General features: G+C 37.9%; 1 protein-coding gene, 1 pseudogene and 1 gene segment (V, D, J or C); all 3 read right to left on the bottom strand.

Moving 5' to 3' along the window:
• Positions 1-2,258: 2,258 nt before the first annotated feature.
• Positions 2,259-3,080, bottom strand: LOC115785171 (immunoglobulin lambda-1 light chain-like; the record flags this gene model as incomplete). The annotated part of the segment is given in 3 exon segments: positions 2,259-2,488; positions 2,666-2,974; positions 3,056-3,080. Coding segments are annotated over 3 exon segments (564 nt in total), but the record flags the coding sequence as incomplete, so codon positions are not given.
• Positions 3,081-4,314: 1,234 nt separating this feature from the next.
• LOC115784915 (immunoglobulin lambda-1 light chain-like) lies at positions 4,315-12,285 on the bottom strand (annotated as a pseudogene).
• Positions 12,286-15,283: 2,998 nt separating this feature from the next.
• LOC115784914 (immunoglobulin lambda-1 light chain-like) lies at positions 15,284-17,838 on the bottom strand. Its single transcript, XM_030736321.1, has 4 exons — positions 17,771-17,838; positions 17,361-17,680; positions 16,632-16,665; positions 15,284-15,760 (listed from the first exon to the last, which is right to left on the bottom strand). The coding sequence occupies exons 1-4, from the start codon at positions 17,808-17,810 to the stop codon at positions 15,438-15,440; spliced, it is 717 nt and encodes a 238-aa protein (XP_030592181.1). The 5' UTR covers positions 17,811-17,838; the 3' UTR covers positions 15,284-15,437.
• Between the last annotated feature and the right edge of the window lie 6,216 nt (positions 17,839-24,054).

Below are 24,054 nucleotides of genomic sequence, written 5' to 3'. Positions count from 1 at the left end.
TTGTAAAAGTTTTTCTTTTTTTCCCTTTTTTGTGAATACTCTTCATGACCTAAATGAGACTGAATTTTTAACACAAAGCCTGACCTTTTTACTTCCTACAGTCAGATTCTCAGTAAGTATCATAAAGTTTAGCAATTTAGCTTCATATCTGTGTAGGTCATCCTTTGTTCAAGTTTTCTTTCCTGGAATGACAAAAACCAAATAAAACTCCAGGAGGAAAAGAAATAAAAAACAGCTTAATTTTTAAATAATAAAAAAAGAGTTATTGGGGGTGTTTAGTGAAAACATTTCTCTAATTCGTCAAACATTTGATGACGTTCCGCAACATTTCGATCATCTAGAAAATCCGACTGAACGTCATAAATTAGACAGACTTTTTGTAAATGTGATCCCCCAAAACAATTTGTGGTACTTAAAAAATATGTTAAGATTTCAACTTGAAACTTCAACACTGTTAAAAACAGGAAATGAAGGGAAATTACACAAAAATGAATAACGGGAACTAAACGTTCAACAAGAAATAACCTTTGAAAGCAAACCTTCATGTGACAGTGTTGGAATATTTTTTATCACCCCAATGCTGATATTTATTGTTATTGTTTCTACTTCTGTTTATTTGCAACTAAACTGCTTTTTACACTGAAATAAAATGCATACTGTGTGTCTAAAAGTGGTGGGAGGACTTGAGGCCTGCTGGAATTGCTCTTATTCATGTTCAGGGGCTGCAGCAGCTTCTGCGGCCGTTCGCTAGCTGGCTGCTGTAGCCAAGCAGGCACTCTTAGCCCACTCACAGAGTTCTGCCACCTGTATTGCACTGTCGCTGTGGCCCAGTGTTGAACGTTTTGCCTATTTCAAATTCATGCCTAGCTCAGCACTTTGTTAGAATGCCCTCATTGGGTTCATGTTGAGGACACCTATCTCAACTGTTGCCATAAAAGCGTAAATCTGTCCTCACATCCAGCCCTTAGGCAAATTTGGCCCTAAACTCTCTCCAATGTCTGGCTAGTGTACGCTCTGGGACATTTGTGCCCTTCTAGATAGTAGATGAGAGCCCCTATCCTACAGTCTACTGAATATGGTGGATGATTGTGTCTCCAAAAGTGCAGACTCAACACAAAATCTTAGACAAAGGAAGACTAAGAGTATACCACGCTTAGAAGAGGAGTAGAAGAGAGAGAGAAGATGTAGCAATAGTCTTTTTTGGTGTTGTCCATTTTTCCAGCAACTACTAAGGCACAACCTCCCGGGAGGGCTTTTTGCTTTTTGTCTTTTGCTTTTGTGTTTGCCTATTTCTGAGTACTAGTAACTTTTGCAGCAGAGCTTGCTCATCGCCATGGATTATTTTGACAGTTTGATTTTATTCGGACTCATACTTAACTCAGCACGGGCTTTCCTCGGTCGGAAGGAGGGACGAGGAAGATTTTACAGGTTCCCTTCAATCACTTTGAAATATGTTTTCAGCAACACAAACAGCGTGTTATTATTTTATTTACCAACAAGGAAACACAATTTATGAATTCAAATGCTTTTATTGTGTCAGTATATTCAGCAATTCCTATAAATGCCTGTTAATGACAATAAAAATGAACACAATGCTTAAACCTTTGGCTTTATTCTGATTTCTAAAATCTAAACTTTGTAACGAGCATACAGCAGAAGCAGTAAAAAAGCAGATAAAAATCAGCAACTACATGCTGAAACAGCAAAACCATTCAAACAAAACTTCATATGACAGAAACAGAGCTGCAGGAATGACTCCATTTAGTGTTTCTCTGATAATAAACTGAGTCTTTCTGAGGCCAAACCAAATCAGTATTCAGTTAACTGCCTCTCATTCACCAAATTATAGTAAAGTGGAACTTTTTCAGTCTGAGTCAGTTCCATCTCATTTTACACAGAGCTGATACTTCTTCATTTGCATGGAGTTATAAAAGATCCTGAGACCTGCAGGTGCATCCTGGACAGAGAGGGAGGAGCAGAGAGCTGATGCTTCACTAACTGAGTGTGAAGATTTATTTGCATGTTTACAACCAACATTTGAAACCAGTTTCTATGCTTTGGTATAATTGAATTTCTGCTCTCTAGTGTACAAATATGGCACAGCATGGACTGTATCAGTATTTTTAATGTATTTTAAATATGCTAGAAAGACTGAATCATATTCTCCTCCTCTGTGTGCTCCTCAGCAAAGATTTTACAGGTTCTCTTCAGTCACTTTGAATTTATGTTTTCAGCAACACAAACAGTGTGTTATTATTTTAGCTGCTGATTTGGAAAGTGTGGTCTGGTCTCTGAACAGCAGTGCTGGTAGAGACCCCACTGCTCACTGGACTCCCAGCAGCCGACCAGGTCACATCTGCAAATTGCACAGACTGACTGGACAGACAGACCAGAGTGGCTTTGTTGGACTGGAGCTCAGCACTGGACGGAGGGAAGACTGTGAGGACAGGAGCAGGGAGGCTGGAGCCTGAAAATACATAGAAGGACAATCAGGAACAAGGTGGAAATGAAAGAATAAAAACTAAAATGTCTGAAAATCGAGCAAGCGACAGTAATGGATGATGACAGTATTTACCATATTTATTTAATTTAAAGAAGAGAGTCAAAAAGCAGAAATGTGAGTGAAGAGGTTTTTGTCACAGCATAAATCACTGTGATACAGCAACAGAGCTGTCCAATGTTTTACAGTAATACACTGCAGAGTCTCCCTCCTCCACATTGCTGATGATCAAACGATAATCAGTTGTTGACTGATGAGTGGATGTGAATTTTGGAGCGGAGAACCCAGAGCCATAGAATGGGGAACTAGAGCTATGATGAAAATACAGCACATACTGAGGAACTCCTCCTGGAATCTGTTTGTACCAATAAACAGTGTTAGTAACAGTCCCCAGGTTACAGTCCATGGTGGCTGTCTCTCCTCTCATCACTGATACAACAGGTTTCTGTGTCACCACCGTCACACCACTCACACCTGCAGACAACAAAAGACATGGAGTCAAGAGAAACACATGACATCTGTGTGTAAGTCTGCAGTATAAGTCAAAGTGTTTACATGTTAGAGCAGTGATGAGTGCAGAGAGTCACCAGCATGTTGTCAGTGTGAGCCCAGAATAAACCTGTAACTCTGAAAGAGATGTTACTGCTTTTGTAAGGTGAAGAGAGGGTGCTGGAGGAGCCATTTAATACAACTATGAGGAGGAGGAGCTTTTCATCCTCACTGCATTTGTAACTAATGGTGTTGCTGATGTGTCACAACTGTCACCCCATTATAATATCATCTTACTGTAATTTTGCTGTTTTTTAATTTTAATTATATTTACTTTTATACTTTCTACACAATGGATCCTTGACAGTTTTCAGTGACATTAAGTAGACAGTGTCTGTCTGAGCTCTGATTTCCATGATTTGGTAAATTGTGGATATCTGAAGTGAAAAGAAGAGTCGTCAGAGACTTGTGCTGACGTTCCACAACAATGGGCTCATAATGTCAGACTGTTTGTAAATGTGATGCCCCAAAACAATTGGAGGCAATTTTTAACAAGCTTTCAACTTGAAACTTCAACACTGTGAAAAAAACTTAAAAGAGGAAATGAGAGGAAAATTAGACAAAAGATGAATAACGGCAAATGTTCAACAAGAAATAACCTTTGAGAGCAAACCTTCATGTGACAGCAGCAGAGCTGCAGGAAACATGAGTCGCACAGCTGGACTCCATTTAAAGTTTCTCTGATAACCAATGCTATTCTTAAACCAAACCAAACCAGTATCCAGTTAACTGCCTCTGATTTATTAAATTATCGTAAAATGAAACATATCCAGTCAGGGACAGTTCCATCTCATTCTTCTTCATTTACATGAAGTTAGAAACGAGATCCTGAGACCTGCAGGTGCATCCTGGACAGGCAGAGAGGGAGCAGCAGAGAGCTGATGCTTCACTAACTGAGTGTGAAGATTTATTTGCATGTTTACAACCAACATTTGAAACCAGTTTCTATGCTTTGGTATAATTAGGATTTCTGCTCTCTAGTGTACAAATATGGTACAGCATGGACTGTATCAGTATTTTTAATGTATTTTAACTATGGTAGAAAGACTGAATCAATTCTCCTCCTCTGTGTGCTCCTCAGCAAAGATTTTACAGGTTCTCTTCAGTCACTTTGAATTTATGTTTTCAGCAACACAAACAGTGTGTTATTATTTTTTACAAACAATGAAACACAATTTATTAATTCAAATGCTTTTATTGAGTCAGTATAACACAGCAATTCCTGTAAATGCCTGTTAATGACAAGAAAAATGAACACAATGCTTAAACTTTTGCTTTATTCTGATTTCTAACATGTGAACTTTGCAAACAGCAGAAGCAGTAAAAAAGCAGATTTTAAATGCTCATTCTGGTCCTCTACTATTCAGTGGGACATCCTGACTTCTGGATGGTTTTCTCTGAAGTCTGGGAGCCCAAAGACACTTTACATGTGTAAACCTTATCCATGTTCCAGTCTGATGTCTGGATGGTCAGAGAGCTGCTGATTTGGAAAGTGTGGTCTGGTCTCTGAACAGCAGTGCTGGTAGAGATCCCACTGCTCACTGGACTCCCAGCAGCCGACCAGGTCACATCTGCAAATTCCAGACTGACTGGACAGACAGACCAGAGTGGCTTTGCTGGACTGGAGCTCAGCACTGGACGGAGGGAAGACTGTGAGGACAGGAGCAGGGAGGCTGGAGCCTGAAAATACATAGAAGGACAATCAGGAACGAAGTGGAAATGAAGGAAAAAACTAAAAATGTCTGAGAATGAGCAAGCGACAGTAATGGATGATGACAGTTTACCATTAAATATTAAGATCTCATAAAAATGAAAAATACAGCATGTGCCAAAATACATGTAACTAGAATAATCATTCACAGCAGCAGAAATTTACTGTACAAACAAATGTGCTGGAAAATTATTTAAAGTCCTACAAAATAAATAAAACTTATAAATAACATCATTGTCAATCAAGAGGCAGTAATGGAATATAATATTTACTAATAATCTCATAGACTAAATCACTATAAACAAAACAAGTACAAATAAACATCTAAAGGAGTAGAAATGATAAAACTTTCAAACACAAAAAATGAACACATTTTTTTCTTTTACATCAGTTAATATTTTTTAATCTTTGTGAAATAAAGCAGAGGCAGCTATAACAAACTTCAGACACAATGAGAGTAGTTGTGGAACTGAGACAAATTAAGCTCAGAATGTAAATTTTCTCAATGTTTTACCTTTAGAAAAAAATACTTTGTTACTACTGAAATAAAATGGAATCATTTCCAAACAAAGGTTCTTGAAAAATATCTTCTTAAAGGTGAACAGAGTTATTACTTCATAGCAATGATCAAGGTCAGTGTTTGTTTCTGTGGACTCTAATTAAAGAAGGTCAACTGCATTCAAACTGCTGGTCACATCTGTTGCTTGTACATTGTATAAAACAGCAACTTTTACGCTTAACAACAAATAAACTCTGAAAAATAAGACATCAAGGCATAAACACTAAGTCATCAGAAAATCTCTCCTGTTTCAGGATCAAATTAAAAGTACTTACTTGTCACAGTCAGCTTGGTTCCTTGTCCAAATACCACAGTGATTCAGTTTGTACTCATGGCTGTACAAAAACCTCCTGACTCTCACTAATGAGGGCAGAGGAACTGAAACATCCTGCTGAGACCAACTTTCACTGTCAGCATCTCATTCCCCTCATCAGTCTGTTTATATTTCATAACAATGTGCTTTAAACACCGTTAATAAAGTGTAATTTGTTCTGTTCCAGACTGAATGATTTGATTTTTACTCATTGAGAGATGTGAGCAGTTATAACAGAAGCAAATGTTTATCTCTGATGTCCTTATCCTCACATGTCTGCATTTTCTTGCTACCTTACACATACAATTTATACTAATAACTCTTTTTCATTCATGTATAAGTTAACCTTTGGATAAAACAATCTGATTACTGTCACTTTTAGTGCAGATGGAAATGTAAAATATGTCTCTATGTAGGCACTGAGACAAGCATGTATTTAAGCCTTGTTTAAGGATGAAAAGATGTGGGTGAAGGAGGTGTGCATGTTTTAGTGCTTTGCTAAAATATTTTCAATGATGAACCTCAAACTGAATCAAAAAAGAAAAAAAAAGAGCAGATCAATGTTTAAATGTTTGACTGTTACCTGTTGGTGGTTGGGTTTACACTGAGTTTGCTTATCAGCAAGTGAAAGAGAGTCAAAAAGCAGAAATGTGAGTGAAGAGGTTTTTGTCACAGCATAAATCACTGTGATACAGAACAGAGCTCTCCCATGTTTGACAGTAATAGACTGCAGAGTCTCCCTCCTCCACATTGCTGATGATCAAACGATAATCTGTTGTTGACTGATGAGTGGATGTGAATTTTGGAGAGGAGAACCCAGAGCCATAGCTTGGAGAACAGATATAAAATACAGCACAAGCTGAGGAACTCCTCCAGGAATCTGTTTATACCAAAGCAGTGTTATCAACAGTCCCCAGGTTACAGTCCATGGTGGCTGTCTCTCCTCTCCTCACTGATACAACAGGTTTCTGTGTCAGCACCGTCACACCACTCACACCTGCAGACAACAAGAAGACATGGAGTCAAGAGAAACACACTGATCAATCTGACATTAGGTCTGATCTGCAGTATGAGTCAGAATCTTTACATGTTAGAGCAGTGATGAGAGTGCAGAGAGTCACCAGCATGTTGTCAGTGTGCCAAGAATGGACTCTGAAAGAGGCTGTACTGCTTTTGTAGGATGAAGAGAGGGGTGCTGGAGGAACCTTTTAATACAACTAACAGGAGGAGGAGCTTTTGGAAATACATATGTATATTTCTTGTCTTGACTGTATTATTAAAATTTTAAAAATATTAAAATTTTGTCTTTGCTTCCTGACCTACATGAGACCGAATTTCTTATTGGCTGTATTTGACATTTTATCTTTGTTTAATGATCACAGTTAGATTTTAAAGTTTCTTAACAAGTGACATCAAGTAATTTCAGCTTTAGCTCTGTGGGCCATCCTTTGTTACAGTCTGGATATCTGAAGTGAAAAAAAGACTTGTCAAAACTTATGGTGACATCCCACAACAACGGCAGCATCAGCAAAAACAGAAACACACGTGGCAGAAAGGTTTCTATACAAAAGCACAGACTGTCAAGGAGGGAAGAAGAATATGCTACAATGTTTTAGTGAAATTTGGCAGTTTTGATAAAATTGTGACTGTGAAGTGTGCTCAAGATGAGAGCGTGCATTGTAAACATCTGTCTACACAAGTAATATAATGCTAGTAACATTTACCTTCCTGTTTTATTCTCGTGACTCTTCATAAAATAGAATAACTCACACCATCAGTGTTTCTGGTTTAGATTCATTTTTCATGAGACATGAACAGTGTTCTTACTAAAGCAGTTAGAGAGGAAACAAATCTTTAGCTCTAATGTCCTTATCCTCACACAGCTATTTTCTAATTTTGGGTTCTGATTCGCGATACTTTTGTCATTAGTATGTGTAACTAACTCAAAAGCAGAAGTATCACTGTGCATTCTCCTTAGCAGAGACATCCCATGTTGGACAGTAATAGACTGCAGAGTCTCCCTCCTCCACACTTTGGACTGAAGAGTGGATGTGAATGTGATGAGTAGATATGTTCAAGTTCATATTCATTCTTCACACTCATGCCTGTCATAAAATAATGATCATAAATAATGAAACAAATGTTTATGACTGATGCTCACACAGCTACATTTTCTTCAACTCCCCAACACTAACAGTTATCAGACAGTTTTAAGACTATTGTTAGGGTTTGATCCGCTCTGCCCTGTTGGTGTGTCAATGTAACTGCTGTTTGATATTGCTTGTACAGACAACAGACAGTGATGTTATGGAAAATTTAATAAAATGTTAATCATTAAAAATCACATTCAGTATCATACACATTTGTATGTTCATTAGATTTATGTGTAAAAATTTGTGTTGGTGGGTGAATGTGCAAATTCTTTGTTGATTTATAGTTTTGGTGATGAATGTTAAAATGCATCAAACAGAGTAATCCTGTCATGGCCCTGGGTCCTTTCACCCAGCGTTTTAAGTTGCATTTAGTTTTCACCTGTGGTTCCTTGTGTTATTACTGTTATGCTGTTCACTTGTGTTTCCCAGATGTGTCTGCTTCCCTCATCAGCCCTTGTGTATTTAAGTCCTGTGCTTTCCCCTGCTTGTTGTTGTGTTGTGTCCTCGTCATAGACAAGGTAAGTGGTTGTCACTGTGTGTGTCTCCTTGTGAACCCGTGTCCGAGTTTGTGCTGCTGTCCTCACCCAGTTCAGCCTTCCTTGTTGTTTCTAGCAATAAAGCTGAGGTTTTTTTGAGTTACTCAAGTGTCCTGCATTGAGGTCCTCAACTGCCTGCCCAGCACACCGGTACATACAAATTCAGTGTTTAGTAACACATTGTCTGTAGTTGGTGTGTGTACACGGAGCTTCCTTGATGTCTTTGCTATCAGCATGCGACAGTCTGAAAAAGCAGAAGTATCAGTGAGGAGGTTTTTGTCACAGTGTAAATCACTGATACCAGTTGCTTAGCAGAGTTATCCCATGTTTGACAGTAATAGACTGCAGAGTCTCCCTCCTCCACATTGTTCATGATCAAACGATAATCTGTTTTGACTGATGAGTGGATGTGAATTTTGGGAGAGGAGAACCCAGAGCCATATTTGGAGAACTCCAGCCATGATACATCCTCACCACATACTGAGGAACTCCTCCTGGAATCTGTTTATACCAACGAGCAGAGATCAGTAACAGTCCCCAGGTTACAGTCCATGGTGGCTGTCTCTCCTCTCCTCACTGATACAACAGGTTTCTGTGTCACCACCGTCACACCACTCACACCTGCAGACAACAAGAAGACATGGAGTCAAGAGAAACACACTGACATCTGTGTGTAAGTCTGCAGTATAAGTCAAAGTGTTTACATGTTAGAGCAGTGATGAGAGTGCACAGAGAGTCACCAGCATGTTGTCAGTGTGAGCTGAGAGTTGGATGTATCTTCAAAATAGATTTTACTGCTTTGATAGAACAGAGAGGAGGTGCTGGAGGAGCCATTTAATACAGTTAACAGTAGGTGGAGCCTTGGAAATATGCAGTACCAGTCAAAACTTTGACTGGTACTGCATATATGTATATTTTTTAATCCTCGTTATATTTGAAAGGATTGTGTTGGTGATGTCTCCCTCATGTCATCCTTTTACAACATCATTAACTTCTGAGTGGTTTTTGTTTGTTTGTTTTCCTTTCTTTTTTTAATTACTTTTTTGTTTTGTTTGTTTTTATACCCTTTCCACACCCACATGAGACAGAAATTATTATTGGATTGGATTATTGAATATCTCAAATAGTGACTTAAATAGAGAATTTTAGCTTTAGCTCTGTGCAGGCCATCGGTGTTAAATTTTGAATATTTGAAAAGCAAACTCGTCAAACATTGTAGTGACAACCACAACAATGGGATCATCTGAACAACTGACTAAATGTCAGAAAATTCTGAATAAAACGTTGGTTGTAAACATGATGAATAATTAATTGATGGGGATTTCTAAGAGGGAGAGAAACATTAAAGTGTTCCAGCCTTCAGTTTCCAACACATCCAAAAAAACAGTAAATGAAGCAGCAAAAGGAACATACAGAGAATATAAAAAGCTAAATAAAAACTACATTTCAAAGCAATGACAGTCAATACAAACAGAAAAACACATGACATAAAGGTTTCAATACAAAAGCATGGACTGAATAATGAATGAATAATGAATATGTTATAATTTTGTGAGTGTGAGAGTGTGAGAGTGTGGAGGGTCCTCAAGATTTCAGTGTGCAAGATAGACATCTATAACTGTCCAGCTGAGAGGTGGAGAGGACTGCAGTGAGAAAAGATCTTGACGGTTATAAAGACACAAAGGGAAGGAGAAATTAATGAGGACAATGAGCAGAACATTCAGCTTTCATACATGGATCAAATAAATTCTGACCTCTAATTTCATAACTGTAGTGTTTGTGATCAGGTTATATTTGGAAGTCTGCTGATGTCCTCTACATGATTAAGATAATGCCAGTCATATTACCTTCCTGGTTTATTCTCATTAGTCTTTAAAGAATACAATAACTCACATAACCAGTGTTTCTCCTTCATATTCATTTTTACACAGCCACATCTGACATAAACGTACGTCTGAATGTGCGCTGGGAACAGGGGTGGCGTCTGCTGAGAGAGAAAATACAATTACTACAGAGACAGGCAGAGGTGAAAAAGAGTAAGTTTCAAAAATATTAGTGACCTTACTTACAGTGCAAACAGGCTGAGCTTGGAAGGTGAGTCCAGAAGGCATGTGTAACAGTCTCAAAAAGCACAAGTATTAGTGAGGACGTTTTGACACAGTATACATCACTGTGATACCCTCTCCTTAGCAGATCCATCCCATGGGTGACAGGAATAAACTGCAGGGTCTCCCTCCTCCACATTGTTCATGATCAAATGAGTGGATGTGAATTTTGGAGAGGAGAACGCAGAATCATATCTTGGAGAATTCCAGTCATGATGAAACATCAGCATAATATTGAGAGCTCCTCCTGGAATCTGTTTATACCAACGGGCGACACTGTCAGTAACAGTCCCCAGGTTGCAGTCCGCAACTGATACACAATCTTGGTAACTGAGTGAATCTAATTTTGTAATTTAGATAAATGTTAGCTACTTTAAAACTGTATATGACTTATGTAACTAAAGAACATGTGTTCTCTTAATAATGTAGTTATAGAAAGCTGGTTCATTCATAATAGACTGTGAGCGTTCAGGACAGTGCCACAAACCTCTATCGAAACTATATTAAAGATTTATTAGCCCATAAGAAACCACACCCATTTGTCCTTGAAGAATTTTTTTTTCAAAAATTTTAAAAATCTACATGATTAAAAACTTATTCCAGAAAATTTCCAGAATATGGGTTCTTAAGGATTAAGATACAATATAATTTAAAGTCTGGTCTGTTTGACAATGTGATGTTTTATGGGCAAATGAAGTGTCCATGATTTGATGCTTTCATTAATTGCAGTGAAAGTGGGAATCATTTCTTTTAAGTAAAATGATTAATTCAGTGTTTATAAACTGTGTGTAGCTGGTGAGATTACACTGAATCTGCTTGACAGCTCTGTGAACAGCCTAGAGTCTGAGAAAGCAGACGTATCAGTGAGGAGGTTTTTGTCACACTGTAGATCACTGTGCATTCTCCTTAGCAGAGTCATATGTTGTACAGTAATAGACTGCAGAGTCTCCATCCTCCACACTTTGGACTGAAGAGTGGATGTGAATGTGATGAGTAGATGTGTTCTCATTCATTCATCTCTCACATCAGCCTGTCATAAAAAATGTTCTTGAAAAGGTTTTTGTAAAGGAAATAAATGTTTATCACTGATGATCACACAGCTACATTTTCTTTCTACCCACACATGTTTCTGATTATGTAACAGCCAAACTTTATTTAGTTGCATTTTCACTTCATATAAATGAGGATTTTTCATCATGTACCAATAAACAGTATCCATGAAGGATGATTGTCACATTACATTACCTGTAATGTTGCACTTATCAGATTTGAAACACTAGTGTCTATCAAATTTCTGTTCTTGTCTGTAGTTGGTGTGTTTACACTGAGCGTCTTTGCTATCAGCATGTGTGACAGTCTGAAAAGCAGAAGTAATAGTGAGGAGGTTTTTGTCACAGTGTAAATCACTGTGATACGTTCTGCTTAGCAGAGCTGTCCCATGTTTGACAGTAATAGACTGCAGAGTCTCCCTCCTCCACATTGTTGATGATCAAACGATAATCAGTTGTTGACTGATGAGTGGATGTGAATTTTGGAGAGGAGAACCCAGAGCCATAGAATGGGGAACTAGAGCTATGATGAAAATACAGCACATACTGAGGAACTCCTCCTGGAATCTGTTTGTACCAACGAGCAGCACTGTTAGTAACAGTCCCCAGGTTACAGTCCATGGTGGCTGTCTCTCCTCTCCTCACTGATACAACAGGTTTCTGTGTCACCACCGTCACACCACTCACACCTGCAGACAACAAGAAGACATGGAGTCAAGAGAAACACACTGACATCTGTGTGTAAGTCTGCAGTAAGTCAAAGTGTTTACATGTTAGAGCAGTGATGAAAGCACAGAGAGTCACCAGCATGTTGTCAGTGTGAGCTCAGAATAAACCTGTACTCTGAAAGAGATGTTACTGCTTTTGTAGGATGAAAAGAGGAGGTGCTGGAGGAGCCATTTAATACAACTATGAGGAGGAGGAGCTTTGGAAATGTATATGCGTCTTCATCCTGACTGCATTTGTAATAGTGGTGTTGCTGATGTGTCACAGTGTCAATCCATTAAATATCATATACTGTCATTTTGCTGCATTTTTTTATTGCTTTTACTTTTAAAGTATACTTTTTACACAAAATGTTTCATCTTATCAGACCATTTAACTTGATCTGTTTACAACATTTACAGTTATATTTGAGTTTCTTAACAAGTGACATCATGGAAATAGTTTGAGCTTGAGCTCTGCGTGTAGACCATGATTGGTAAATTTTGGAAATTTGAAGTGAAAAGAAGATTCGTCAAACCTTGTGATGACATCTCACAACAATGGATCATCTGATCAACTGACTGAATGTCAGAAAATTATGAATATATTATGAAAATGATGAACTGTTCCCACATTGTGAGAAACAAGTAAGATGGAGCAATGAACAGGAGGAGGATTAAATAAGTTTTTTCTTCTCTCTTTCCTTTTTCTGTATTCATCATTACTTGTTGGTGGTGTACTAGTTGTTGCCCTGTTGCAGCATCATCTGTTACCCTGTTAAAAGATCATTATCATTGTAAAAGTTTTTCTTTTTTTCCCTTTTTTGTGAATACTCTTCATGACCTAAATGAGACTGAATTTTAACACAAAGCCTGATCTTTTTTCCTACAGTCAGTTCTCAGTAAGTATCATAAAGTTAGCAATTTAGCTTCATATCTGTGTAGGTCATCCTTTGTTCAAGTTTTCTTTCCTGGAATGACAAAAACCAAATAAAACTCCAGGAGGAAAAGAAAAAAAAACAGCTTAATTTTTGAATAATAAAAAAAGAGTTATTGGGGGTGTTTAGTGAAAACATTTCTCTGATTCGTCAAACATTTGATGACGTTCCGCAACATTTCGATCATCTAGAAAATCCGACTGAACGTCATAAATTAGACAGACTGTTTGTAAATGTGATCCCCCAAAACAATTTGTGGTACTTAAAAAAATATGTTAAGATTTCAATTTGAAACTTCAACACTGTTAAAAACAGGAAATGAAGGGAAATTACACAAAGATGAATAACGGGAACTAAACGTTCAACAAGAAATAACCTTTGAAAGCAAACCTTCATGTGACAGTGTTGGAATATTTTTTATCACCCCAATGCTGATATTTATTGTTATTGTTTCTACTTTGTTTATTTGCAACTAAACTGCTTTTTACACTGAAATAAAATGCATACTGTGTGTCTAAAAGTGGTGGGAGGACTTGAGGCCTGCTGGAATTGCTCTTATCATGTTCAGGGGCGCAGCAGCTTCTGCGGCCGTTCGCTAGCTGGCTGCTGTAGCCAAGCAGGCACTCTTAGCCACTCACAGAGTTTCTGCCACCTGTATTGCACTGTCTGCTGTGGCCCAGTGTTGAACGTTTTGCCTATTTCAAATTCATGCCTAGCTCAGCACTTTGTTAGAATGCCCTCATCGGGTTCATGTTGAGGACACCTATCTCAACTGTTGCCATAAAAGCGTAAATCTGTCCTCACATCCAGTTAGGCAAATTTGGCCCTAAACTCTCTCCAATGTCTGGCTAGTGTACGCTCTGGGACGTTTGTGCCCTTCTAGATAGTAGATGAGAGCCCCTATCCTACAGTCTACTGAATACGGTGGATGATTGTGTCTCCAAAAGTGCAGACTCAACACAAAATCTTAGACAAAGGAAGACTAAGAGTATACCACGCTTAGAAGAGGAGTAGAAGAGAGAAGAGAAGATGTAGCAATAGTCTTTTTGGTGTTGTCCATTTTTCCAGCAACTACTAAGGCACAACCTCCCGGGAGGGCTTTTTGCTTTTGTCTTTTGCTTTTGTGTTTGCCTATTTCTGAGTACTAGTAACTTTTGCAGCAGAGCTTGCTCATCGCCATGGATTATTTTGACAGTTTGATTTTATTCGGACTCGTACTTAACTCAGCACGGGCTTTCCTCGGTCGGAAGGAGGGACGAGGAAGATTTTACAGGTTCTCTTCAATCACTTTGAAATATGTTTTCAGCAACACAAACAGCGTGTTATTATTTTATTTACCAACAAGGAAACACAATTTATGAATTCAAATGCTTTATTGTGTCAGTATAAATCAGCAATTCCTATAAATGCTTGTTAATGACAATAAAATGAACACAACGCTTAAACCTTTGGCTTTATTCTGATTTCTGAAATCTAAACTTTATAACGAGCAAACAGCAGAAGCAGTAAAAAAGCAGATAAAAAATCAGCAACTACATGCTGAAACAGCAAAACCATTCAAAACAAAACTTCATATGACAGAAACAGAGCTGCAGGAACGACTCCATTTAGTGTTTCTCTGATAATAAACTGAGTCTTTCTGAGGCCAAACCAAATCAGTATTCAGTTAACTGCCTCTCATTCACCAAATTATAGTAAAGTGGAACTTTTTCAGTCTGAGTCAGTTCCATGTCATTTTACACAGAGCTGATACTTCTTCATTTGCATGGAGTTATAAAAGATCCTGAGACCTGCAGGTGCATCCTGGACAGGCAGAGAGGGAGGAGCAGAGAGCTGATGCTTCACTAACTGAGTGTGAAGATTTATTTGCATGTTTACAACACAACATTTGAAACCAGTTTCTATGCTTTGGTATAATTAGGAGTTTCTGCTCTCTAGTGTACAAATATGGCACAGCATGGACTGTGTCAGTATTTTTAATGTATTTTAAATATGCTAGAAAGACTGAATCATATTCTCCTCCTCTGTGTGCTCCTCAGCAAAGATTTTACAGGTTCTCTTCAGTCACTTTGAATTTATGTTTTCATAAACGCAAACAGTGTGTTATTATTTTATTTACCAACAATGAAACACAATTTATTAATTCAAATGCTTTTATTGAGTCAGTATAACACAGCAATTCCTGTAAATGCCTGTTAATGACAAGAAAAATGAACACAATGCTTAAACTTTTGGCTTTATTCTGATTTCTAACATGTGAACTTTGCAAACAGCAGAAGCAGTAAAAAAGCAGATTTTAAATGCTCATTCTGGTCCTCTACTATTCAGTGGGACATCCTGACTTCTGGATGGTTTTCTCTGAAGTCTGGGAGCCCAAAGACACTTTACATGTGTAAACCTTATCCATGTTCCAGTCTGATGTCTGGATGGTCAGAGAGCTGCTGATTTGGAAAGTGTGGTCTGGTCTCTGAACAGCAGTGCTGGTAGAGATCCCACTGCTCACTGGACTCCCAGCAGCCGACCAGGTCACATCTGCAAAAGGTCCAGACTGACTGGACAGACAGACCAGAGTGGCTTTGCTGGACTGGAGCTCAGCACTGGACGGAGGGAAGACTGTGAGGACAGGAGCAGGGAGGCTGGAGCCTGAAAATACAGAGAAGGACAATCAGGAACGAAGTGGAAATGAAGGAATAAAAACTAAAAATGTCTGAGAATTGAGCAAGCGACAGTAATGGATGATGACAGTATTTACCATTAAATATTAAGATCTCATAAAAATGAAAAATACAGCATGTGCCAAAATACATGTAACTAGCTATAATCATTCACAGCAGCAGAAATTTACTGTACAAACAAATGTGCTGGAAAATTATTTAAAGTCCTACAAATAAATAAATATTATAATGACATCATGATCAGTCCAGAGGCAGTAATGGATGAATATAATATTTACTAATAATCTCATAGACTAAATCAACTATAAAGAAAACAAGTACAAATAAACATCTAAAGGAGTAGAAATGATAAAACTTCAAACACAAAAATAGGGAACACATTTTTTCTTTTACATCAGTTAATATTTTTTAATCTTTGTGAAATAAAGCAGAGGCAGCTATAACAAACTTCAGACACAATGAGAGTAGTTGTGGAACTGAGACAAATTAAGCTCAGAATGTAAATTTTCTCAATGTTTTACCTTTAGAAAAAAATACTTTGTTACTACTGAAAGAAAATGGAATCATTTCCAAACAAAGGTTCTTGAAAAATATCTTCTTAAAGGTGAACAGAGTTATTACTTCATAGCAATGATCAAGGTCAGTGTCTGTTTCTGTGGACTCTAATTAAAGAAGGTCAACTGCATTCAAACTGCTGATCACATCAGTTGCTTGTACATTGTATAAAACAGCAACTTTTACTTAACAACAAATAAACTCTGAAAAATAAGACATCAAGGCATAAACACTAAGTCATCAGAAAATCTCTCCTGTTTCAGGATCAAATTAAAAGTACTTACTTGTCACAGTCAGCTTGGTTCCTTGTCCAAATACCACAGTGATTCAGTTTGTACTCATGGCTGTACAAAAACCTCCTGACTCTCACTAATGAGGGCAGAGGAACTGAAACATCCTGCTGAGACCAACTTTCACTGTCAGCATCTCATTCCCCTCATCAGTCTGTTTATATTTCATAACAATGTGTTTTAAACACCGTTAATAAAGTGTAATTTGTTCTGTTCCAGACTGAATGATTTGATTTTTACTCATTGAGAGATGTGAGCAGTTATAACAGAAGCAAATGTTTATCTCTGATGTCCTTATCCTCACATGTCTGCATTTTCTTGCTACCTTACACATACAATTTATATAATAACTCTTTTTCAGTCGTGTATAAGTTAACCTTTGGATAAAACAATCTGATTACTGTCACTTTTAGTGCAGATGGAAATGTAAAATATGTCTCTATGTAGGCACTGAGACAAGCATGTATTTAAGCCTTGTTTAAGCATGAAAAGATGTGGGTGAAGGAGGTGTGCATGTTTTAGTGCTTTGCTAAAATATTTTCAATGATGAACCTCAAACTGAATAAAAAAGAAAAAAAAAGAGCAGATCAATGTTTAAATGTTTGACTGTTACCTGTTGGTGGTTGGGTTTACACTGAGTTTGCTTATCAGCAAGTGAAAGAGAGTCAAAAAGCAGAAATGTGAGTGAAGAGGTTTTTGTCACAGCATAAATCACTGTGATACGTACTCATTAACAGAGCTGTCCCATGTTTGACAGTAATAGACTGCAGAGTCTCCCTCCTCCACATTGCTGATGATCAAACGATAATCAGTTGTTGACTGATGAGTGGATGTGAATTTTGGAGCGGAGAACCCAGAGCCATAGCTTGGAGAACTCCAGCTATAATACCAATACAGCACAAGCTGAGGAACTCCTCCAGGAATCTGTTTATACCAAAAGGCAGTGTTATCAACAGTCCCCAGGTTACAGTCCATGGTGGCTGTCTCTCCTCTCCTCACTGATACAACAGGTTTCTGTGTCAGCACCGTCACACCACTCACACCTGCAGACAACAAGAAGACATGGAGTCAAGAGAAACACACTGATCAATCTGACATTAGGTCTGATCTGCAGTATGAGTCAGAATCTTTACATGTTAGAGCAGTGATGAGAGTGCAGAGATTCACCAGCATGTTGTCAGTGTGCCAAGAATGGACTCTGAAAGAGGCTGTACTGCTTTTGTAGGATGAAGAGAGGGGGTGCTGGAGGAACCTTTTAATACAACTAACAGGAGGAGGAGCTTTTGGAAATACATATGTATATTTCTTGTCTTGACTGTATTATTAAAATTATTAAAAATATTAAATTTTGTCTTTGCTTCCTGACCTACATGAGACCGAATTTCTTATTGGCTGTATTTGACATTTTATCTTTGTTTAATGATCACAGTTAGATTTTAAAGTTTCTTAACAAGTGACATCAAGTAATTTCAGCTTTAGCTCTCTGTGGGCCATCCTTTGTTACAGTCTGGATATCTGAAGTGAAAAAAAGACTTGTCAAAACTTATGGTGACATCCCACAACAACGGCAGCATCAGCAAAAACAGAAACACACGTGGCAGAAAGGTTTCTATACAAAAGCACAGACTGTCAAGGAGGGAAGAAGAATATGCTACAATGTTTTAGTGAAATTTGGCAGTTTTGATAAAATTGTGACTGTGAAGTGTGCTCAAGATGAGAGCGTGCATTGTAAACATCTGTCTACACAAATAATATAATGCTAGTAACATTTACCTTCCTGTTTTATTCTCGTGACTCTTCATAAAATAGAATAACTCACATCATCAGTGTTTCTGGTTTAGATTCATTTTTCATGACTGACATGAACAGTGTTCTTACTAAAGCAGTTAGAGAGGAAACAAATCTTTAGCTCTAATGTCCTTATCCTCACACAGCTATTTTCTAATTTTGGGTTCTGATTCGCGATACTTTTGTCATTAGTATGTGTAACTAACTCAAAAAGCAGAAGTATCACTGTGCATTCTCCTTAGCAGAGACATCCCATCTTGGACAGTAATAGACTGCAGAGTCTCCCTCCTCCACACTTTGGACTGAAGAGTGGATGTGAATGTGATGAGTAGATATGTTCAAGTTCATATTCATTCTTCACACTCATGCCTGTCATAAAATAAGGATCATAAATAATGAAACAAATGTTTATGACTGATGCTCACACAGCTACATTTTCTTCAACTCCCCAACACTAACAGTTATCAGACAGTTTTAAGACTATTGTTAGGGTTTGATCCGCTCTGCCCTGTTGGTGTGTCAATGTAACTGCTGTTTGATATTGCTTGTACAGACAACAGACAGTGATGTTATGGAAAATTTAATAAAATGTTAATCATTAAAAATCACATTCAGTATCATACACATTTGTATGTTCATTAGATTTATGTGTAAAAATTTGTGTTGGTGGGTGAATGTGCAAATTCTTTGTTGATTTATAGTTTTGGTGATGATGCTAAAATGCATCAAACAGAGTAATTCAGTGTTTAGTAACACATTGTCTGTAGTTAGTGTGTTTACACTGAGTTTTCTTGATGTCTTTGTTATCAGCATGTGTGACAGTCTGAAAAAAAAAGTATCAGTGAGGAGGTTTTTGTCACAGTGTAAATCACTGTGATACGTACTCATTAGCAGAGTTATCCCATGTGTGACAGTGATAGACTGCAGAGTCTCCCTCCTCCACATTGTTGATGATCAAACGATAATCTGTTGTTGACTGATGAGTGGATGTGAATTTTGGAGCAGAGAACCCAGAGCCATAGCTTGGAGAACTATTGCTATGATGAAACCTCAGCACATACTGAGGAACTCCTCCTGGAATCTGTTTATACCAATAGACAGTGTTAGTAACAGTCCCCAGGTTACAGTCCATGGTGGCTGTCTCTCCTCTCCTCACTGATACAACAGGTTTCTGTGTCACCACCGTCACACCACTCACACCTGCAGACAACAAGAAGACATGGAGTCAAGAGAAACACACTGACATCTGTGTGTAAGTCTGCAGTATAAGTCAAAGTGTTTACATGTTAGAGCAGTGATGAGAGCACAGAGAGTCACCAGCATGTTGTCAGTGTGAGCCCAGAATAAACCTGTAACTCTGAAAGAGATGTTACTGCTTTTGTAAGGTGAAGAGAGGAGGTGCTGGAGGAGCCATTTAATACAACTATGAGGAGGAGGAGCTTTTCATCCTCACTGCATTTGTAACTAGTGGTGTTGCTGATGTGTCACAACTGTCACCCCATTATAATATCATCTTACTGTAATTTTGCTGTTTTTTAATTTTAATTATATTTTACTTTTATACTTTCTACACACAATTGGATCCTTGACAGTTTTCAGTGACATTAAGTAGACAGTGTCTGTCTGAGCTCTGATTTCCATGATTTGGTAAATTGTGGATATCTGAAGTGAAAGAAGAGTCGTCAGAGACTTGTGCTGACGTTCCACAACAATGGGCTCATAATGTCAGACTGTTTGTAAATGTGATGCCCCAAAACAATTGGAGGCAATTTTAACAAACTTTCAACTTGAAACTTTAACCTGTGAAAAAAAACTTAAAAGAGGAAATGAGAGGAAAATTAGACAAAAGATGAATAACGGCAAATGTTCAACAAGAATAACCTTGAGAGCAAACCTTCATGTGACAGCAGCAGAGCTGCAGGAAACATGAGTCGCACAGCTGGACCTCCATTTAAAGTTTCTCTGATAACCAATGCTACTCTTAACCAAACCAAACCAGCATTCAGTTACTGCCTCTGATTTAGTAAATTATCGTAAAATGAAACATTTCCAGTCAGGGACAGTTCCATCTCATTCTTCTTCATTTACATGAAGTTAGAAACGAGATCCTGAGACCTGCAGGTGCATCCTGGACAGGCAGAGAGGGAGCAGCAGAGAGCTGATGCTTCACTAACTGAGTGTGAAGGTTTATTTGCATGTTTACAACCAACATTGAAACCAGTTTCTATGCTTGGTATAATTAGGAATTTCTGCTCTCTAGTGTACAAATATGGCACAGCATGGACTGTATCAGTATTTTTAATGTATTTAACTATGGTAGAAAGACTGAATCAATTCTCCTCCTCTGTGTGCTCCTCAGCAAAGATTTTACAGGTTCTCTTCAGTCACTTTGAATTTATGTTTTCAGCAACACAAACAGTGTGTTATTATTTTATTTACCAACAAGGAAACACAATTTATTAATTCAAATGCTTTTATTGTGTCAGTATAATACAGTAATTCCTGTAAATGTCAAATAGAGTGGCTTAAACCTTTTGTTTTATTCTGATTTCTAAAATCTAAGCTTTGGAATTAGCAAACAGCACAAACAGTAAAAAAGCAGATTTTTAAACAACTCATGTCGCTGTAGGTCAGGAGGTGTAGAGAAGGTCACCTGTTAACTGGAAGGTTGGAAGGTTGATTCTGGCTGCTCTGGGCCGGTGCCAAAGTATCCTGGGGCAAGATACTGACCCCCAAGTTGCTCTCAAGTGTTGTGTCGGCTCGTGGTACGACTCTCTCGCTGCCCCGTCTTGGCAGGGCGGTGGTTTGAGACCAACGGAAAACAACTGCACTTCGGTAGTACTCCCACAACTTTACAAAAACTCACTGGAGATGAAGCAGGTTTCGTGGCGGGATTTATACGGGGAGTTATACAGAGTACAAGAAAGCAAATGGCCTCCTGGAGTAAATGCCTTAGAGCAGGGGTGGGCAACTCCAGGCCTCGAGGCCAGTGTCCCGCAGGTTTTAGATGTGTTCCTGATACAACACACCTGAGTCAAATATAGAAGTCATTAGCAGGACTCTGGAGAACTTGACTGCATACTGAGGAGGTAATTCAACCATCTGATTCAGAGATTCAGTCTTTCATTAAATTTTTTTGTATTTAATTTTGGAGTAACCACACTGTAATATTATGTAAAATATATTATATTATTATGTTGGGCCAACTTACTGTGAGAGAATACAATGAGTGAGACAAATAACTACTTCATATTTTAAATAACAGCCGGACCAACTGGACTCTAATGAGTGACATTAAGTTGACCCAACAACTATAAAAAGCTGCACTAACTCAATATTTCATCTTGGAGAAAAGTTGGACCAACTTTGACCCAAGAGAAATAAATAAGTTGAGGCAACTCAAAAGTCTGAATGATAAAGTTCTGTCAACTTAAGATTTTGAACTGTGTACTTGTTGTGTCAGCTAAATGACAACTAAATGGTCCTATGTTTTTTGAGTAAACTCAAAAAAGCTGTGCAACTTGTTACTGAACTTTTTTACACTGAACCACCCGATTTTTTTTTTCAGTGTAATATGATGATGCTGATGTATGTGAAATTTGAAGTGCAGCAGGACCACTTTGTGGTCAGAGGAAGTATTACATCCATACTGAAAATAAGTACCACTGATAATCATTGGGAAGGGTTAAAAGCACATCTACAGAAATGTAGACTCTGGTTATAGAGAGTAGTTATGTACTCTAAAATGAACCTCATAAAGCATTAAACCCTGTTTGTTTGACTCTGTCTGTATACAGACTGTTCCACTGGTCTGAATAAAGACAAGTGGAAAAGGACACAGACTAACAACTGAAGCAACCATAGTGATGCATACTGTATGTAGCAGTTTCTCTCTTTTTTTGATGTGAAGCTCCTTATGAAACTGGATTTATAACTCACTCACTGACCTTTTTTGTTAGAGGTCAGAGTCTTTTTTCCCAAATCTCTGCATGCAGACATGATGGTCTCAAAGTAACTGTCAGTAATGGTACATTCTGTGGGATTTAGGAATTAAGATTTGTTGGGCTCAATAGGAGCTCGCCAAGGTGTGTAGATCCATTTGATTTGGCACCGATTTGTACACAGGATGCCCCTCCTAATGTACCTCTCTCTGGGATTTTATTTGTTTCCTCCTGGTGTTTAACTGGGTAGGTATAAAATTGACCCAGAACATCAGCTTCCCTGCAAGTGGCACAAGTGTGTACGTACAGGTGTTTTCTTCACCTGTAGATGGCTCAAAGCAGCATGATTAGATCTCTGCCTAAACCTCCGTTTTATGGTCCTGACCTGAAACTCTCAGCACTGGTTTCAGGTGCTTCGCATCAATGACGCTATGTCCATGTTTACTATTTGAAGTCATTCCTGGAAAACAATTTAAATTCTCTTAACTGAAAAACTTTTAAAGATTTGTGGCATCTTTGCTTTTTGTTTTTTTTATATAAATGTGTTATTTGTTTTTCTGTTTTTTTATTGTCCTAATCATGTATTAGATGTATTTTGGCCTCACCTCATAACCCTGATCTGTGATATTAGATTTGGCAGTATGGGTTTCGGACCTCAGTATTTCTGTCTCTTCTTTACTGAGAGCCATCACAGGACAGCGGTCCTCATGGCAATAACATCATTGGTCTACGAGAAGGGAAAAACAATAAAAGTAAGCAAAAGCATTTTCTGAAGAAACAATCACATTTTTTCACAATAAGTGATATAAAATAATTGTTCAGCATGTTGAGAGCACTTATTTAGTGGAATGCATTGCATTTTTTTTCTTCCATGCTGCATTATAAGCAAGCAAAGTCATAAAAAACAAAGAACAGCTGTCACTGAAACTCCAGTCCTGTTCTCAGCTTGTTCATAAATGTCACATTACCCTCCACATGACCGAGTGAAATTAAAGCTACATGAATGTTAGCAAGCCTTGTTTACGCTTTACGCTTTACCTAAACTTGTTAGTTTTGATGCCATGATGATGTCTTATTTTCACTGGTGGACAATTTACTTGCTTACTTTCTTTTCCTACAATAATTGTAAACAACTAGAAGATACACAGATACCACTCTAAATTACATCTTGACTTGTAACAGTTAATTTGTTCTTTAATTAAAGCTTAATCTTTCAGCCTGACTGATGCTGGCTATTTGCTGATTACTGAAAATGTAAAGTTGAGACCATTTTATGGGTGCTGATGTTGCATAATTTGTCCACTAGAGGGCAATCTGCAACTTCCCTGTCGGTGAACCAACAGAGTCGAGACTTGTTGGGACACAAACTGTTGTCACCATTGATTATTGTTAAACTGTGGATTATCTTAGGACTCATGTTAACTACACTTAACAAAGCTCAGGGAAATCTGTTTGTTTCATGTTTCTGAAAGAGAAAAATTTGGCAGAGATATTTTATTCTTAATTAATCACATCCTTTTTGCATGTTTATATAGGGTTAACACAAAATAGATTTCAGGCTTAGAGCATAAATAATTTTATTAGCAGTCACAATTCTTCAGCATCCAAACTGCTAAATGACCTCATCAATAAATTCCTACACATAAAAATGGATGACAAATAAATTCATTTTAAGTGTGGGATTAAAA

This window comes from Archocentrus centrarchus, chromosome 8 (genome assembly GCF_007364275.1).
Source record: "Archocentrus centrarchus isolate MPI-CPG fArcCen1 chromosome 8, fArcCen1, whole genome shotgun sequence".
Lineage (NCBI taxonomy): Eukaryota > Metazoa > Chordata > Actinopteri > Cichliformes > Cichlidae > Archocentrus > Archocentrus centrarchus.
The sequence above is the reverse complement of the archived record's forward strand: the minus strand, read 5'-3'. Positions and strand labels throughout refer to the sequence as shown.

What these genes read in the sequence shown, in the direction of transcription:
- LOC115784914 (XM_030736321.1), bottom strand. Translation starts at nt 17,810, where the DNA reads ATGCTGGTGAATCTCTGCACTCTCATCACTGCTCTAACAT. An exon ending in ACAGCTCTGTTAATGAGTAC is followed by an intron (nt 16,666 to 17,360) that starts GTATCACAGTGA and finishes TGAATCACTGTG; the next exon opens with GTATTTGGACAAGGAACCAA. An exon ending in AACCAAGCTGACTGTGACAA is followed by an intron (nt 15,761 to 16,631) that starts GTAAGTACTTTT and finishes CTGTATTTTCAG; the next exon opens with GCTCCAGCCTCCCTGCTCCT.